The following is an 18465-nucleotide window of genomic DNA, read 5'->3' as shown; positions in this document are numbered from 1 at the left end:
ACGTGGTTACCATTTCCTGCTGTGCACTGGAAAAAATAACAATAGTAATAGTGATAATAATAATAAAATGCATAAATTCATGTCTCATATGTTTTAGTCACTGATTTAGCACTTGTAATGTTCTTTTAGGAATGATGCAATCTGCATGTTTTTGAAAAGCAACACTGCAGGACTTTACTCACACAGTATCTTTTGGCTTTACTTAATCTGGGTTTTAGGCTTTTTAATTCTGCTTTTGTTATATCAGTAGACTTGAGTCCAGCGTAACACATGCCGTTAATCTAATTTGTCTAACTGACCAAGTACTTGCTGAGTGGTAGAGAAACTTGAAAAAGTGCGATCAAACAAGTTTTTATTTTGAACGCAAACAGTCTCTGTTTCCACTTTACATTACACTTTTCACAGTTTCACGACCACTTGGTGAGCAGTTTGTGAGTGCAAACAAGCTGGCACTTTGGGTGCTGCAGGCAATATAGCAATCTGCTGGCGACCAAAGGAAACTCAAGGAGGTTTCTGGTGCATCATCTCTTTGTGAACAGCTCTTGGCTCTCCCTTTGTCTACACTAAGCTCCTGTCCAAAATATAAGTGAAAATGCCTAAAGATAAAATCTTTGGAAAAAAATTATGTATTTATATATGTGTTTCTTTGTTTATCTAGGACTGGCAATGACAGGAACTCATCCCAGCAGTGTGTATATGGGATATCATGTCATGGAAGTGAAATTTACATTTCAAATGCATAGGATATTTCTCTATTTTATATGATACCAGAGAGGAGTCTTCTACTGCTGCAAAGCCACATATAGACAGTGGCTTCTCCCACTTTAAGAAGGAATATTTCAGAAGCTTCCACCACAGAACCGACCAGGGCCAAAAAAACCTTAAAAAATTAACAAGGGAGTCGTTTTATTTCCAAGATATTATCATAATAATGCTTGGAGCCTAAATGAATAGTCTACAAGGATACTGTGTGTTGCACAAAGCAATACATGTGCCATCTCCTCACTCCAGCTGATACATTTGAGGCCAATTACGCTCAGACTGCTTCATCACAAATACCTCATCTCTCCTTTCCCATCCTCTATCTCTTTATGTCGACTCCTGAAGTGGGATGCCACTCCTCTCGAGTGATACAACAGTAGCTCCTTGGGTCTCTGGAGCCTTTCTGGCAGCCTACTTTCTCATTTAACCTACTTAGGAGGCTTTTTAAAAAGATCCCAAAGAAAGCTTTTTTCATTTCTGTTCTCATCTCACACTCTCTAATGGAACCTAATGGGAGAGACAGCTGATTGGAGGTTGAACGTGAGAAGGGATATACCACCAGTAAAGGCAGACACGTGGAAAGGGAGACGTGTGTTACTGGAGAGTAATGCAACCAGTACTGGCTCATCAGTAGGAAGTTTCTCAGCCAAACAGAGGTAAACTCAGGTGGGAAGTAAATTCTGGTAAAACATACGGTTTGGAAATTTGAACAAGCACAGTGTGCAGGTGCTACTTCATAGTAATACTGATTTACACCTCTGCAGTGAGCCTTCATGATATTGATCTCAGTGCTGTCTCTTCTGTCAAGCCCTTCCTGTTGCTACATCTTGACACTTTTCCTTTTGCAGCATTGTGGATTTAGAATTCACCAGCAATTCTCGTCACATCACATAGGGATATTTTTCTTTTATTTATTATTATTTAACACTGCATATCATTCAGACAACCAAGCATGAAATATTACTGCATTCCTTCTTGAAAGACCCACTCTAGTGACCTTATTCGCATAATCGAAACAGGCAGTCAAAGCCATGTCTGTGTAATTCCACCTTGCGCAGTGCTGTGCCAATAAAACACAGATTCAGAGAGCCAAGGTTTTACAGACCTAAAGAATAAATTCTTTGCCCCTGACAAACTTGTCAGAGTTGGGGATAGGAAACAAGGTTTATCTAACATTGGCAACATATTATTAGCTATTTGATAAAGTCCTTTGTTTTTATGCGCTTTTTTCATTTCAGTAAGGCGGTCGCTATTTTATTTTTCTCCTCTCTTCTGTTTGCTTTTTTAACATTTTTTGTGTTGCTCTTCTGTTTCCCTTTGTTTGCCATGGTACAACAGACTTTGAGCAGAGCAGAGAGGAGACAGGTGAAGTGCAGATAACCTTACTAGAGTTGATGATGTCAGTGCAATAAAAGCATCCCATAAATGTCAATCCATCTGTTCTTTTTTGTGAGTTTTGTTTAGTATTAAAAGCTTACACCTGGCTGCAGGCACTGAGGATTTTCTTTTTTTTTTTTTGATGCATTTTATGACCACTTTTTTCTCCCAATCCATTATGTTGGCTTCAACGGTGTGGACCCGTGGCTCCCATTATCTAGCAAGTGATGCTTTCACAAGGAGGGCAGGGTGTGGACCTAGGACTTATTTCCATAGATGCCCACATACCAAAGGAAGCAAAGGTGCAGTGTTTAGTCACTGGACTGGAGAGGGGGGCTTTAGAATAGAATAGAATAGAATAGAATAGCTTTTTATTGTCACTGTTACAAGAACAGTGAAAGGCAGTTTGGCATCTCTCCATGTGTGTGAAGTACACAATAGCGTAAGTATTTACACAATAACAGACAAATTTACATTTACACAAGAAAGATATGTACAAGTTATACATACACCTGCAAACATACACGCACATACATACATATATGTATGTATTAATTCTCTTGTGAAAAGTTTGTGAAAATAGTCCTTTAATGGTCAAAATCCTTTATTTTGAAGATGACCTGTATTGAGCAGCTGTTTTGAGATTTTTGTCCAGACTGGTGGCCGAAATCCAGTAAACCACTCAACACACATACTTGCTAGTCATCAGCTGCGTCTGGTGTACCATCTGGGTGGATAGCAGGTCCCTACTTTCTGTTTCCTCTCATTTAATTTTGGGTTTTTCCTGCCAAGTTCTTCCCCGGTCTTTAAGTTGTCTGTGTTGTTTCAGTTTTTGTAATGCGGCTTCTGTACTTGTCTGGCTACAGTCTGATAGTTGTTTAAAAGTATCAGGATGTTCTCTTGAAGAATATTGTGTCACGCCAGCCTGAGAAAATATTGTCTTGAATCTCAAAACTAGCTCTTAAGTGAATAAGTAACCCTTCCTTTACCTAAGCAGTATAAGACTGATAACCTGTGACTAACTCTCCACAATAACCTGGAATTTGGTAAAAAGGCCCATTAACTGCTTGTGTGGTTACTATATTGTGAATATATAAAGTATTGTTTTCCAGCAAAAACATGACATTCCTAAAACAATCAATATATTGAGTTTAGTTTGTGTTTTTATTAGTGCTGTCAGTGCCAATCTCGTAAAAATGATGTTAACGCCATAACTGCATTAATGCGGCAAATCTCCGTTAGCGAATTAAAGCGGATCGCCCCATGCTTGGGGGCTGCATGGTGTCAACGCTTTATCGCAGTTAGCTTGTTAATGCGTTGACGCCGTGCAGCCCCACGCACGGGGTGATCTGTGTTAACTCGCTGACGGAGATTTGCCACATTAATGCAGTTATAGCGTTAACGTCATTTTAACAAGATTAAAGCTGACAGCAATAGTTTTCATCCACTTCAGTGTGGTTTTCATCCTTACTAACAATTAGTGAAGACTCATCAGCCTCAAATTGTATGTTTTTTGTGAAATCTATATGTCTTTAAGACATTTTAGAGAGAGCAGTTTTATATTTTGTTTTTTGTATACGCATTTTTTACTTTTTTAAAATACCCACAAAACTAATGGTCTCACTATTAGTTCTAATTAAGTTTTTATTGCTAATTAACTAATAATACGACTCTTACCCACTAAAATTAGATTGTAACCATGGGAATGTGATGCAGCTGCTAATCATCACCATGTTAGCTTTGTCACTGCTAGCATTTATATCCACTTATTCTTTGATAGTAGTTTTGGTCCCTGCACAGTCACTGCATAGAGAGTGTGTCATATCTTCAGTGATGGAGCTCAGTCGCAGAATTACCAGATTGAGCCATTGGGGAATGAATGACAGAACAGGACTTCCTGCTTATTAATTGCCACATTTTCATTTCTTTGCCCCTGATATGACACAGGAGGCAAGTTCCCCAGATCCACTGCTAATTGTGTGGCATTCCATCACATCATGCTGGCGAAAATTCAAGTGCCATTGATCAAAAGCTATAGCTCCCTCCACTGGATACACCCGTGGTGATGGTGATTAAGGCTAGAAGGAAGAGAAGTAGAAGATTTTTTTTTTTTAAAGTTTGTGATTTAAAATTGTTGGCTGCATTTGTCTAACATATAAGAGCATATAATAAAGGGAAAGTCATTATATTTGTGCACTGTAAACAAGGACCGGATTTAATTATTGAATAAAATAGTGAAGGATTATTTGGTCACATCTACTTTCACAGAAACAACATAGTCACCCTAAAGTATTATAACAATACTCTAAGGTGTTGTGGATATCCAGTACAATTACAGGCTATCAAGCCCCAAGTATTGAGCTCTTCGTCTGAGTTTCGTGTTGCTGTTTGTCTGTAAAAGAAATAACTCAATAGAAAAGAGAGCTCCAACAATGCTCTGACTTGTCAGACAAGGTAAAGAAATTTTATACCAAAAGGATTTGAAGTGTTGGCATTCAAAAGCACAAGTCCTTGATTAAAATACTTAAAGTCTTTGCAAGCATTCAGTTGGTTTTTGCCCAGTATTTCATCATCCTGAAGCATCCAAAACATGCTGAAATTTTAATTATTTGACACTCGTAAGTATGTCTGTCATTCACTGCACTCGTACTGTATAGTGCAATAGTTCAAACTCTCAGTTCACCATTAGGAAGAACTCCATGAAAGCCAGTTAAAGTAGAGCCTCCTGAATGACATCGTGCTTTATGTGCATGTTTAGACATCTGAAAAAGTCTTCTGTTTCTTCAAGGTTTAGCGGCTTTATGTTATTTCTGTGTGGACTTTTTATATCATTGTAAATGAAAGTAGACAAATTCTGCTCCCTTACCCATCGCTGGTACACTAGTGATACAGAATGTTCTACAGACTGAGCACCTCTCAGAGCTGCAAACAGTTCTGCATTTCTACAGCAGAGTGAAATACAAAAAAAAAACAAATAAGAATTTCCTGTCATATCCTCAGGACACCATGCGTCATTTCTTCTTATGATTGTGTAGCTAAAATTGTCAATGAGACCTCCCTAAAAGTGCAGGGAGAACTCCACAAAGAAGCCTGGGCAGTCTAAAACAAGAGGAAACAAACAGAGAATATAGGATTCAGAAATATAGTCCTTTAGGATAGAGGAGAAACACAAAATACATGTTTCATGCTACACTTGTTTAAGTTGTACAATAAAACGGATTTCTTAATGCTGGTTAGATTTTTGTAAGTCTCCCAGACAAAAAAGAGAATAGGATGACCGTCATAATCAGTAAACTTACCTACAGTAAAGTAAGAAATGTGTGTAGAGCATCTCTTAGGAACAATAAAAATGCTACCTGGGCCTTATTAATAAGTCAGTGGTTGTTTCTCCAGTCTTTTTGACAATGCTAGGTTTTTAGATTGAAGCATGGCCACTAAGCATGAAGGCAAATGTCTTGACTGAGCACACTGAAATACTACTTCTCAGAACTGCATGGTCTCGAGTAACAATAAAGACTGAAAAATATTGATGAGAAAAAAAGAATAACAGAGCAGATGAAAAAGAAGGAAGCAGGTGGAGGACAGTGACAACCTGGGGCCTGTTCTCCATATGTGGATTAGTCTTTTGCATGCATCAAATTGTCACTGCAACATAAAAGGAAACCATCACCCAACAGTGCTGCTCCGTTCTTGTGGGAGGAACTAATAGTGATTGGTGCACTGGTAAGAAGAGCATTTCAAATTAAGAGAATAGTGTGTGATTGTCATTATGGTTTAGTGGTCCCTGACTCAAGAGCCTCCCTTGTGGGAGGGAATAATTCACATGAATTGACATTTTAGATTTATTAGCCCGCTGCACAAAAATATGCGTGGTAGTTTAGCTGGTGATCCTTAATTGGTTGTTAATAGAAGTGTGAATGGTTTTCTTTCTTTCTGTGTTAGACCTGGACTGGCAACCTGGCTCAGGCGTACAGCTGGGCATGCCTTGCTGATGTGAGGGTTGTAATATTAAAGCAAAGCATTTCTTCTTATGTTCTTATGCAATACAGCTTTGCAAAATGCTAAATTAATTAAAATACCTTGTGGTTCAGAGTAAGAAATGAGCTTCCTCAACCTCTGTAGCCAACACTTTATCTGTTTTTCAGGCTGTTTCAGACTTCTGTACTCTACCACTTGCATTGAATCTCTGAATGATTAGTCAGAGGTTGTTTACTGGGCAGTGTAGTTGTAAGGCTTTGATGAGATCGAGAGAGAAAAGCCCAGATTGTATCCCGAGTGATTTAAGCCTTCATAGTATGTCAAAATGCAGCTGTAAATCTGTGGTGTACTGTAAAAATCCTCTATAACTGCAAATACTACAAATAAACAGAAGAATACTGGAAAGGAAAAACAAATGAACAACATAGAAAATGACAGTGACATTACTGGGTAGTGCAAATCAATACTAGTACTTGCTTAGGAAGTTTTTCTGTGAGTAAATAAAGATTTTTTTTTTCTTTAACAAAACGATTAATTCTCTGCTTTCATTTTTAGCTATTGTGCAGCTTTTGGTATCTCACACATCATCCTCTGCTAACAGTGAACTATGGTTGAACCCTCTTTATTCATGCTTTTAAATAAACTCACTATTGTTCGGGCCGTTTTCATCAGCCCACTTTGGCAGGTTAGCTTGTCTTTAATGTTAACTTGCCCTGTTAAGATGAACCAGCCTCTAATTTAAAAAGGAGCTCACAGAGGTCATGATGGATGATGTTTTCTTTCCAGTGGCAGGAGGTCACACGAACTAATATCCCACATCTCTCACATGCTTGTGTGTATAAGAACAGACATGAAATTGTTTCTTTTCCTCATTTTTAATCCCGTTCCACCCCCTCCCTTTCCCTTTTCATTCCTCGAGCTTGTTTCCGTTGTTATCACACCGTCTCCTGTTTGCCTTTAGTAGAAAACAGGAAGGTGAGCTTGTGTGTGAATATCAGTACGGCAGGTTGTATACGCTTGCCGTCCCCCCTGGATAGATGGTCAAGTCACCCATTTCTCATGTTCACTTCCGTGAGATTTAGTAGGGCAGATTGGTTTCAGGGTTGGCTCTGCACTGATGAGGGGAAAAGAAAAGGGTCGTAAATGTGTCCTGAAATGTGAAAGAGAGAGCAACAAACATGACCACGGTGGAGCTGCAGGGTGCTGTTTGACCTGTGAATGCAGCTTTACCTGCAGGGAAAGAAAACTGCGGTAATTTTACTCAGAGCATCTCTCAGCAGTGTTTTAAGTTAATCTTGTGACTTTGCTATTTCATGATCTGTTCTCAAACACTGAAGCAGTGTTACTTGAAATGGTATAAAAAGCCCAAGGGCAACCCTTATACAACCTTATTTCATACAGCAAATATTAGCGTGTTTTTTGTGCCTATTGACATTGTGTAGTTTGTGTACTGCAGTGTTAGAGTTAACGTTAACATCTTTGAGTTCCTCACACAGTTTTAGCTCATACGCTAACGAGTAAAGCATGTTTTCAGATTATTATAAATTTGTTTTTAGTACATTTTTTAAAATACAGACATTTGGCAAACTGAGAGAAAAAGAAAACAAAAGTGTTAAAAAAGACTTTTTTAAGTCAAGTTTGCTTATATAGCGCACTTAAAAAGCAACAGCTGTTGACTAAAATAATCAAATGACATAAAAATAAATGGCAGAATTTAAGACCGAAAAAATAAATTTACAGAAAAGTTCTGCTTGTTCAGCTTTGACCTGCTACACCAGCCTCCAGGTGGTGTCCAATTATCGCAGTGCATCAGTTATGACAGGATAGTTTGCTTTATTTAACACAAGTTTTAGTTCCTTTCATGTGTTTGAAAGAGGGCCTTCTCATTGTGTCTTTGTTTAGGTGATTGTTGGAGTGCCTGACAAAGTGGATTGACATTCTCTAAGCTGTGTACTTGTATCTACAATGAGATTATCCAACACTCATTCTTGTAGCGTACAGTTAGGGCTATTCAGATTCGAGGCAGATTATGTAAACATCATGCAGAGATCTTGTGTTAACCTGCGCTGTCACACAGCAAATGTGTGCCTCTTACCAAAAGCAATCAGGGTTGAGCAGCTTAGCAAATGTGCAGGAGATTTATATAAATTTGTTATAGTTAATCCTTTAAAGACATGAAAGGATAATCCATCCAAATTACTGTTTTCAAAACTTTACATGTGCATGTGGCACATTTAAAGACAATGTTTCCCATAAGGTAATAACAGCTGTCACTGTTGCCTTATCTTTCAAAATTGCTATTTTATTTCAGAAAATGAATTCGGTCTCACTTTGTGGAATTAAAATAAGGTTTTCATCCATGGAAACCACCTGAAAAACTGTTTATAAGCTGACAGATGACTTTTTAATTTTAAATTAATTGCTCCAGATGGACAACAGAGACATTTCACTGTTTACAAAGTGTAATGAATTTCTTGAATAATAATGAGCTCAAATTTAGAGCCCTTTTTTGCCATGTGCTGCATTCCGTGTCATTACAAGCACTGAGATGAGTTCTAGTAAAAATAAGCTTTAAAATTTTTGAAGTTCATTTTTTCTCTTTCCTCTCACAATATAAAAGGCTCGGCAGTCTTGCCAGCATCAAGGTGTAATTTATTTATTATATGCTGCTAGTTTAGAGTAGTCCATTAAATCAGTTCTGGGAATCACTTCAGCTGCAGTATTAGAAACAATTTACATCACTTTGCAGGTAGTATTAGAATCCTTCGGTGACCGCCCATCTGCCACTTTCTCCACTGCTTCATAAGTTGTGCCTGTTGGGTGTTTTCCAGGTGGTTTTGATTTGCTTCTCTTGCTGTAGAGATTTAAAACCAAAGAGTTTTGTTAGTTTGAGGTGTGTGTGTGGTGTATATATAGATAGATATAGACAGACAGACAGACAGATAAGATTATTTAATTATTTACTGGTGGCTCGATAGCTGTGACTTGGTTTTGAAGGCAGCTTCCAAAGGTGGAAATTTTCCGAGAATTGCAGGGTTTTTCTTTGTTTTGTTTTGGCACTTGGTGCTGGCTTCAGTGCTAAGAGTGGCCCATGTGAGAGTGTGTGCACTGATTGATGACCAGCAACAATGGTTGTTTTACAGATTTTCAGCGTATTTTTCTAGATACTCCCATAGAGGTGATCAATCTTCATGAATAGAAAACAGGACTGATAAATTAAAGTGTAAGCTCACAGTAAACTGTCAAACCAAGAATAACACAGGCCCTGTATAATTAAGAACTAGTTTTGGCCTGTTTCCTCTTGTGATAATGATTTTAAATGTTCTTTATCACAGCTGTAACAATGTTGGACGTCCAAATGGAGGTTTGGCTGTGCCAAAGTCTGCTTTTCATAAGCAAAGCCATTCAACAACAATAGTGGCTTTTTGTAGCTTGTCCATTCAAATCTCTTTGATTTTATATCCATCATAACTATCTGGATCATGTTGTTCCTGTCACACGTTGCTGAAGCAACAGCAGCTTCTTTTAATAAAGTCCAAAACAAGCAATTTCAAGCGATTAAACACAAGACTAAATAAATGATTTTTCCCACCTGCTACTGTCTTAATTTTAAAATGAGGCAGGAGCACAAAGCAAGGAAATGAGTCCTTCTGGTGCAGATGTCCATTAACCAGAGAAAGGTTGTACTGCTGTGTTTTGTACCTCACTACACCATTTAATCAACCCGTCACTGATCAGTTCACTGTTTATCTTTTTATCTTGATTTATTTCATTTTAACAGGTGAAGAAAAACTAAAATGAATGCTTATCTGGCAGATAAGCGCCTGCCTGGCCTGTACACCTTTGGAAGTTTCTTTTCTGACTGAGTTGGCTGTATAATTGATTATAATTGAGTGAGGAGATTTATAACTTACAACATTTGAAATTGCAGCTGTCACATTTCCCTCTATCTCCCAGTCTGCTTCTCCACTCTGGTGTAAAACTTTGCTAGTATGCAACTTTTTATGAAACAACCATGGAAATTGATACATGTCTCAAATGCTAAAAGTAAAGACATATTAATTTCTGTTTTTTTAATGTAATTTTATTTATACAGCATCAAATTATAACAACAGTATTCTATAATAATACCCCAAGAAAACCCCAACTAACAAATGACCACCTTTGAGAAAGCACTTGGTAACAGTGGGGAAGGAAAAACTCAATTTTAACAGGAAGCATAACCAGGCTCACGAAGGGGTGGTCATCTGCCACAACTGCTTGGGGATAAGGGGAGGAAGAGAGGATTAAAGACATGCTGTGGAAGAGCCACAGATTAATAATAATTCATAATTAAATGCAGAAATGTATATAAACACATAGTGAGTGAAAAGAAACCATGCATCATGGGAAGCCCTTAGCAGCCTCGCCCTATTGCAGTGTAACTAAGAGATGAATCAAGGTCACCTGAGCCAGCCCTATATGCTTTATCAGAAAGGAAAGTTTTAAGCCAAATCTTAAAAGTAAAGTGTCTTTCTCCTGAATCCAAACTGGGAGTTGGTTCCATAGAAGAGGGGCCTAAAAGTTAAAGGCCCTCCCTCCCATTCTACTTTTAAATACTCTAGGAACAACACGTAAGCCTACAGTCCAAGAGTGAAGTGTTTTATTGGGGTGATATGGTGCTATAAGGTCATTAAGATAAGATGGGGCCTGATTATTCAAGACCTTCTATGTGAGGAAAATAATTTTATATTTAATTCTGGATTTAACAGAGAGCCAATGAAGAGAAGCCAGTATGGGAGAAATATGCTCTCTCTTTCTAGTCCCTGTCAGTACTCTCTATGCAGTATTTTGGATGAACTGAAGGCTTTTCAAGGAGTTTTTAGGATAACCAAGTAAAAGTTAATTACGATAGTTCAGCCACATTAGTGTTTTAAATTGTCTTGCTTGGCAAACTATTATGTTTACAACATGATCTCAGAAATAGGTTGTGAAGCGTTAGGCCACAGAGATCGCTTGGCAGACTCTTGGCAACCCCTGCACACTGGAGAAACATGTCTGTTCACTGGCCAGTTGGCGAATGGTCGTTACTGGCAGCATCTAAGTGAAATTGGTTGGATACAGGTGTATTGTGCTGCACCACAAACCTCCTTGCAATTGCTTTTTTGTCAGCAGATTGCAGTGTTTGCCCATAGTGTGCATGCTCTGTGCAAACTCTCCAGGTACTCACCAAGCAGAAGTCAATCATGGCTTTTGAAACGTGTTAGTTACAGCAGTAGAAATGCGGTAACTGAAGGCAAATATTCTGCATTCGGCTTTGTGTCACACTTTTTCCAAGTTTCACTATCGCTCAGTGAGTAGTTTGCCACTGTTGGCAGATAAGTCAGCGTCTTCCATCCACCTACATGTTACTATGGTAGCCTGCCAGCACGCAAAGCGATGATGGTGCAGCACCTTCTTTGCAACCACTTTCACCTAGTGACAGCAACGACCAGCAAGCACCACCAAGGAGTGGTTGAATACAAATATTAGGTCTAACAGAAGGTTGCAAGGTGTTGCTGACTGGTCTCCAGTCCTGTGTAATGAGGCCTAACATGACATTTTTGATATACTGTTTATTATTGGAGTCATGTGATTCCTCTAGACAGGGATTCAGATGAGAGAAAATACTATGGTAGTTCTTGATAGACCTTTGAGATATACTCTATAAAATATTTTTAATTATCCTTGTAGTAGCGCTAGGAATAAGAATATGAAAAACTAAATGTGAACAAGTCCAGTCAGAAAAGCCTGAAAAATCACAGTTCTGTTATTCAAACACGAAAACTCTCTATAATACTGCAACATTAGGTAGGATTTTTTTCATGCTGGCAGTTGTTTAATGCCTGAAAATCACAAGAGTAAACAGGAAAAATAATACATTCCCTTCAAATTCATCTGCTGCAGCCTTGAGTGGTTAGGCACAACTTCTGTACAGTATTGGCACCATCTCCCACAAGAAGAAAGTGACTTCATTCAAATTAATGAGGTGACTGAGTTTTTACACACACGGATAAAATTGTTCTAAACGTAGCTTATGGAGCATTTTGGCACATGAGGATTTGCAACATTCTGCGGTTGCAGATAATTTTTCACCCCCAGACTGATCCAGTCAAATCATCAGCAATTATTTAGAAGCAAGTTTAAAAAAAACATTTCCAACAGAATGGACCTTTTCATTACAAAGTACGTTTCTATTTTGCACAGCAGTCAGTCATCACTGTGAATGAAGGGGTGCCTCCATAATGAAAGCGAGGTCAAAATCCATTGGTGCCAGCACAAAAGTAACCACAACCCTTAATTCATTAAGTGTTTAGGCACCAATCTCTCTTTGAAACATGACGGCCTGATGTGAGCTAACTTGCTGCAGAGAGCAAAGTTTTGAATATTTCACGGTAATGCAGTTCGCAGTCGTAATGATATTTGACACATCGTAGCGGGTAAGGAGCGTCAAACATTATTACAACAAAGCAGTCGGAGACAGCCAGGAGAATGTCGTCTCTCATCAGCTGGCAGACAGCTTGCGAAGCGAACTGTGAAATAATTTGTCTCATTGTCTGGCAGCCAGGAGCAGGACTCGGCAACAATAACAACAAGCCCTGTGGTCATCTCTCCATCGTTTGTTAATAATCCTTCATATTTCTGACTCTTCTCTGCTTGCAGTACGCGTCAACCTGCCTGCCAGGAAACATCATGAGAGAAAGTTTTCAAAAGAGCTGTTTGAAATTCAGTTTGGTGAATGAAGAGCAACAAAAATGTATTATTCTTCTTATGTGAACATAAATAATAATTCATAGAGAGCCATCATAATTGATGATAGCTAAACCTGTCCCCTACTTTCATGCTGCTATGCCTTTGAAGTTTTCTATTTTGACAGGGATGGATAAAACACAAGCGCAGTATTCTTTGGTTTTTCACCACCGAGTCCTTTACTTTAGATACATGCAGGTAGACCGAAGCAGGGTTAAAAGTTCATTACCATGAACTCTAGGAACTGGTTTAAACCACCACATCCTTTTCTATGAATCAAACGTACTGTAAATTGCACAATGAATTTTAACATTTTAATGGCAACTCTGCAAAATCACTAAACTTGACAGTGACTACAGTGACTTTGTTTTTCCCAATTTATTTCAGTGTGCTTAATAAATTTTTGATTAAAAAGGAGAAAGTCAAAGCAGTCTGTTCAGTTCTTTTTTTCATTATTTCTGACGTTACTTCTGTTATTTCTGGTCTAAATCATCTGTCCTCATCTTTACTGTGTAGAGAAAAAAATGGAAACTCATTTTGAATTAGGATTTGAGAAACATATTCTTCCCTACCTGCACGCATTGACTCAGGCAGAGCAGACGGCTGGGTTTGTGATAATCCCTCATCTCCTCATTCTGTGGGTAGCGAGCAGGAGGTAGGTAAGACTGGTATTATAGTGCTCTTCGGCAAGGAGAGCAGGCCACGGTGGAAGCTTTAGGTCAAAAAAACAAGAGACAGAAAGGTGGATAGCCAAAGAGCATCCCTCAAGAGGCCCAGTGGTCAACAGTGCATGGGTCTTACCTGTCATAGGTCTCTTGGTGTCGAGAATGCAGTGGAGAGGAAACTCGGGAGCCAAAGAGGCCAAACAGTCAGAGAGGAAGCAAAAAGGGTCTTTTGACAAGTGCAAGTGTTCCAGTGAAGACTAGAGGATTAAAATCAACTCTGTTCTTGAGCCTTTTTTAAGTGACTCTTATGTAAATGGGTTGGTCAAGGTCAGAGGTACTATATGCAGCATAGTCCTCTCTGTTTTCTTCTTACACAAAAACGGTGCACGAGCAAACACTGGTGAACATCGTTTTATGTCACAGTACTTAAAGTCGATGTAAGTATCCTCTCCAGGTGATGATTTTGTGTCTCTTCTCGCCAACTTACAAGCACGTCCTTGAAGTCCGTTATTAAATCAATTTGTTGCCCCAAATGCCATCATGGCTCACAGCATTCACCAGAGTACACCTTGGCTTCTTCCTCGCCTCAGATCCCACTGGCAAGGCTTTGTTATGCCTGGTCTGAGCCACATAGATAGCACTGGTCCTATCTTTCTGCTTCTGTCCACCTGTCACAGCAGTCATTCACCTGTGTAATCAAATTATCAGGGGCCCAAGAGAAGCAGAGGACAACAGGCATTAAAATAGGGAACAAAGAAAGGAAAAGCAGCAAAGATTTCTGTACAGTGCTATGTCAAAAATTATTTCACTACATATTATTGATGTAGTAAATCAGTAATAAATACCAAGACATTTTTATATTAATAGTAGGTAATAATACTGCATGTTTTTGAGGGAGCCAGAAGTAATGAACCAACAAGGAACAATTGACTTCTAATTTCCTTTCAGCTGTACAGACCTCAGTACTCTTGTACTTTTTTCATTTAATAATAATTTATCTGAAAATTGATGAGTGTAAAGACAGAAATAATTAATGTTCCTGCATGCATGTGATGTTGTTTCCACTCATTTTTGTGGCCAAGGACAGGGTTAAGGTTCACAGAGCAGAGCAGCAACATTGATGTGATTAAGGACTTTTAGCTAGCACTTGTTATGTTATTTCTGACATATGACAAAAGCAGATTTTTCATAATTATAGCTGAATTTATTTATTTATACATGAGGTATTCTAGGTTTATTTAGCTTTAAAATTAGCTGTAACTCACTTACTTTAACTTGTCTTTCCCGTTAGTTGTGCTACTCACACGCCGTTCAAATTCAGCATCTTAGATTTACTTTTTTTCTCAAGGTCATTTACATACTAATGGAACGCCCACTGATTACATTTTCTTCCCCATATCCAGTTCAGGGTCATGACGGGGCTGGAGCCTATCCCAGCTGTCATAGGGTAAAAGCCAGGGTACACCCTGGACAGGTTACTAATCTATCACAGAGCTAACAGGGAGACAGACGTTCACACCTATGGCTAATTTATCATTTAACCTAACATCCATGTTGAACTGTGAAAGGAAGCCAGAATACCTGGGGTGAACCCATGAAGGCACAGAGAGAACAGCTAGCTGCCACAGAGAAGGTCTCAGCCAGCGAGTGGATTTGAATCTTGTGGATGGCTTTGAAAACACTTGCTGTTATACTGCTGCTCTGACCAACCTCCAAAGCCAGAAGAAACCATTGTTGAGGGAAAAAAAAAAAGGAAATGCCAAGTTACTCACAAGCAGGACAAAAAAAAAATCAGTGTGAACACATCTTGTGGTCAAGTCATTGTCAATACGTCCCGAGGAGGTCAGGAGAGCAATGAGTGTCTACGGCTATCTATAAAAGATAGAATCTGCATTTCAGCAAGTGGTGGGGATCTTATCAAAACTGATGAAATTATGAACAGAGAAAATTACCGTCAGATTTTGATCCACCATGGAATTCCATGTGGAAAATGTGGGATTAGAGACAACTTAATTTTTCAGCATGACAAATTAAGTTGCCTATCCCGTAAAAGCATAGAGTGCCTGGACAGAAAACACACACATGGAACACTACCATTCATGTACTGGCCTCCCGAGAGACTGGACCCCAACATCATATATATATATATTATATACATCATATATATATATATTATATACCAGTGTCTTCAGAGAGAACAGACCAAAAGAGAGCCAATATCCAAAGAAGAGCTTCGAATGTCCTTCAAGAAGCCTGGAGAACTATTCCTGAAGAAGGCTGTGTTGAAGAACAAAGCTGGTCATACCAAATACTGACTTTCAAGCTTATAAGAATTGTACAAACTCTGTTTTTGCCTTATATTCTGTATTTCAATATATATTTGCTCATGTTTCAATAAATCACTGCATCTTAAAAGATGATGTCAGTTGCGTGTTTAAAGCATGTATCCCACTTTAACCACGAGTGACTATTATGGTGAAAGTGACAATTTTCCGTCGTAGTGTCTCACAACTATGATTTTCAATGATAAATTATATAAATATGCAGAGCTTTCAGACAAGAAACAACAGCATGACAAGAATGTTTCTGGCACTTGCCTTAACGATTCAATTTTCAAGGTTGAGAATTGCAATGCGGAGCCAGTAATTGCACTGCATTCAAAGTGTATAATTCAGTTTTGAGCAAATTTCTCTAAGAAACAAAATAGAAAATAGAAAATCAATTTGCTTATTTATTTACTACCATGAAAAACAACTTGGCCTTCATTAAGCTCTTTGACAGGATGTAACTGGCATGGTTTTGGGTCGGTGACCCAGTGTTCTGTGTTTTGGACTTTTTAATCTTGCTAAATTTATTTTGAATTTGAGAACTGGACCTATTTCTGGATGTCATCGGTCATCAGTTTATTTTCCCGTTCCCTCAGTCCTGTCTCTGTTTCTTGTTTAGTGTTTTCCTCCTGTTTTCTTACACCCGTCTTTATGTTTTGTCCTCAGCATCTTTCATGTTAGATCTGTCGTTTCCATGTTTGTTACTCTCTGTCTCCCCCTCTCATCGCAGTGTCCCTCACCCTCTCTCATCCCAGTCTTGTCTCCCTTACCTGTTCCCATGTTCTTTTTTGTGTTTCGTCTGTCGTGTGCTCCCATGTTTGTTTATCCCCATCCCGGTGTCAAGTTTGCATGTTGTATGCGTACTACTTCCTGTTTTATTTTGGCAGTCCCTCCTCTCGTGTGCTTTGTGTTCAGTTTGCTTCTCCTGTCTTGCTGTGTGCACATTTGTTCCTGCTGTGTTCCCGTGTGTTTCCTTCTCCCTTATCATCCCTTAGTGTGTCTGTGTTTTCTCCGGTCAGTTGTCACAGCGTCTGTTTACCCACCCAGTGTCTCCATGTTCCAAGTCTTCCAGGTCTCCCAGTGTTTTCCAAGTGTTTAGTTTCCCAGTTTAGGTTTTCATGAGCAGTTTCTTTTTTCTTTTTTTTTCTTTTCTTTTTTTTTTTTTGCCTGTCCCATTTGGTTCTTTAGCCATCAGAATTGTTGTCTGAAGACCAACAAGGACACCAAATGGATTTATTTTGCCAAATGGATCATTGTGGCATTGCCGTATTGGTCCATTTGATCAAACTTTGTTGTTATTATTTACTTTATTTTCAGTTGTTACAGATGGGACAGACATGACTGGGGGATAGGAAAGGGAGAAAGAAAGAGAGGAAGGAAAAGAAAAACAGAAGGGAAAAGGGACAGTGAGAAAGGGCACTTACAAAGACAAAGAGAAAAAAAAATCTCCTGGATCACCTGTTGAGAGAAAAAGAAGAGAAAACAAGCAAAAAAAACAAAGCAACATACTAAACACAACACCATCACGTTAATCTAGCTAAGTGTGAACAGCAGTAAATACTAAATATTGAATGTTGTTGTGGAGCAGTTTCTTTTTAAGTTTGGCTGTCTTACTTTGTTGTAATGTTTATTATAACAGCCTATATAAAGGTGATTAATTCATTTTTCTGCCCCATGAGAACACTATGGCACTTTCTCAGCTATAGTGATGTGTAACAAAAGTCCAGACTTTGAAAGGGAGTCCTTACAGTTTTCCACTGCAGTGTTTATTCTGTATTTTTTGACCTTTCTGATGAGTGGCAGGCAGTGTGAATTGCTGCTTTGTCTACAGCAGCAGAAGCAAGCGCCACAATGTCAAGTGTATTCAAAAACTATAGCCTTTCTTTTAATATGCCATCTTTTTTTTCACATCAGTCAAAGAGCAAGGACTTTTTATACAAAGGGTTTTCTTTTCTTTCTTTCTTTTCTGCTGGCATTTCCACTCTCGTTTCTTCATGCACAAATTCAAAAGACAAAACAGATCATAAAAAATAGAACTACACAGTAAAGTGCATTTGAAACTATGCATCAATGTAAATCTTTTTCCTAACCTTTCTCATTTATCTCCTTTTGCAGGTATGGGGACATGGTGCCAAAGACAATTGCTGGAAAGATCTTTGGCTCCATCTGCTCCCTGAGTGGCGTCCTGGTGATCGCTCTGCCCGTCCCTGTCATAGTCTCCAACTTCAGCCGCATCTACCACCAGAACCAGAGAGCAGATAAACGGCGTGCTCAGAAGGTACAAGTTGGTGTTTTTATCTCATGTGCTGTGTTAAATCATGTGCACATATTACCTGAGGAGTGTGTGCTCTTTGTTTTCAAAAGGAAAAAGTTGTAGTGCAATATGACACATTATTAAGTTAATGAGAATAAATGGGAGGATGAAATGTTGAGTAAAACTTTTGGATGTGCGGGTACTAATGGTTAGTCCTAAAATGGGAAAAGAAAACTTTTGAAGGTCCTTTTGTATTATTCTAATCATTAAAATAATGGATGTGAGTTTAAAGATCTTGATGACAGATGAGTTTCATTCATATGAAAGGCACACG

General features: G+C 38.6%; 1 protein-coding gene across 4 annotated transcripts in view; it reads left to right on the top strand.

Moving 5' to 3' along the window:
• Positions 1–18465, top strand: part of LOC100693467 (potassium voltage-gated channel subfamily D member 3) — an 87675-nt gene that overhangs the window by 46320 nt on the left and 22890 nt on the right. For all 4 annotated transcript variants that reach the window (XM_019359335.2, XM_019359334.2, XM_003454303.5 and 1 more), the window contains exon 3: positions 17993–18155. In XM_019359335.2, the coding sequence (XP_019214880.1) occupies positions 17993–18155 (163 nt within the window). The remainder of the gene's footprint in view (positions 1–17992; positions 18156–18465) is intronic.

This window comes from Oreochromis niloticus, linkage group LG5 (assembly GCF_001858045.2).
Source record: "Oreochromis niloticus isolate F11D_XX linkage group LG5, O_niloticus_UMD_NMBU, whole genome shotgun sequence".
In the NCBI taxonomy this organism is placed as follows: Eukaryota; Metazoa; Chordata; class Actinopteri; order Cichliformes; family Cichlidae; genus Oreochromis; species Oreochromis niloticus.
This window is presented reverse-complemented; position numbering and strand designations above follow the sequence as displayed.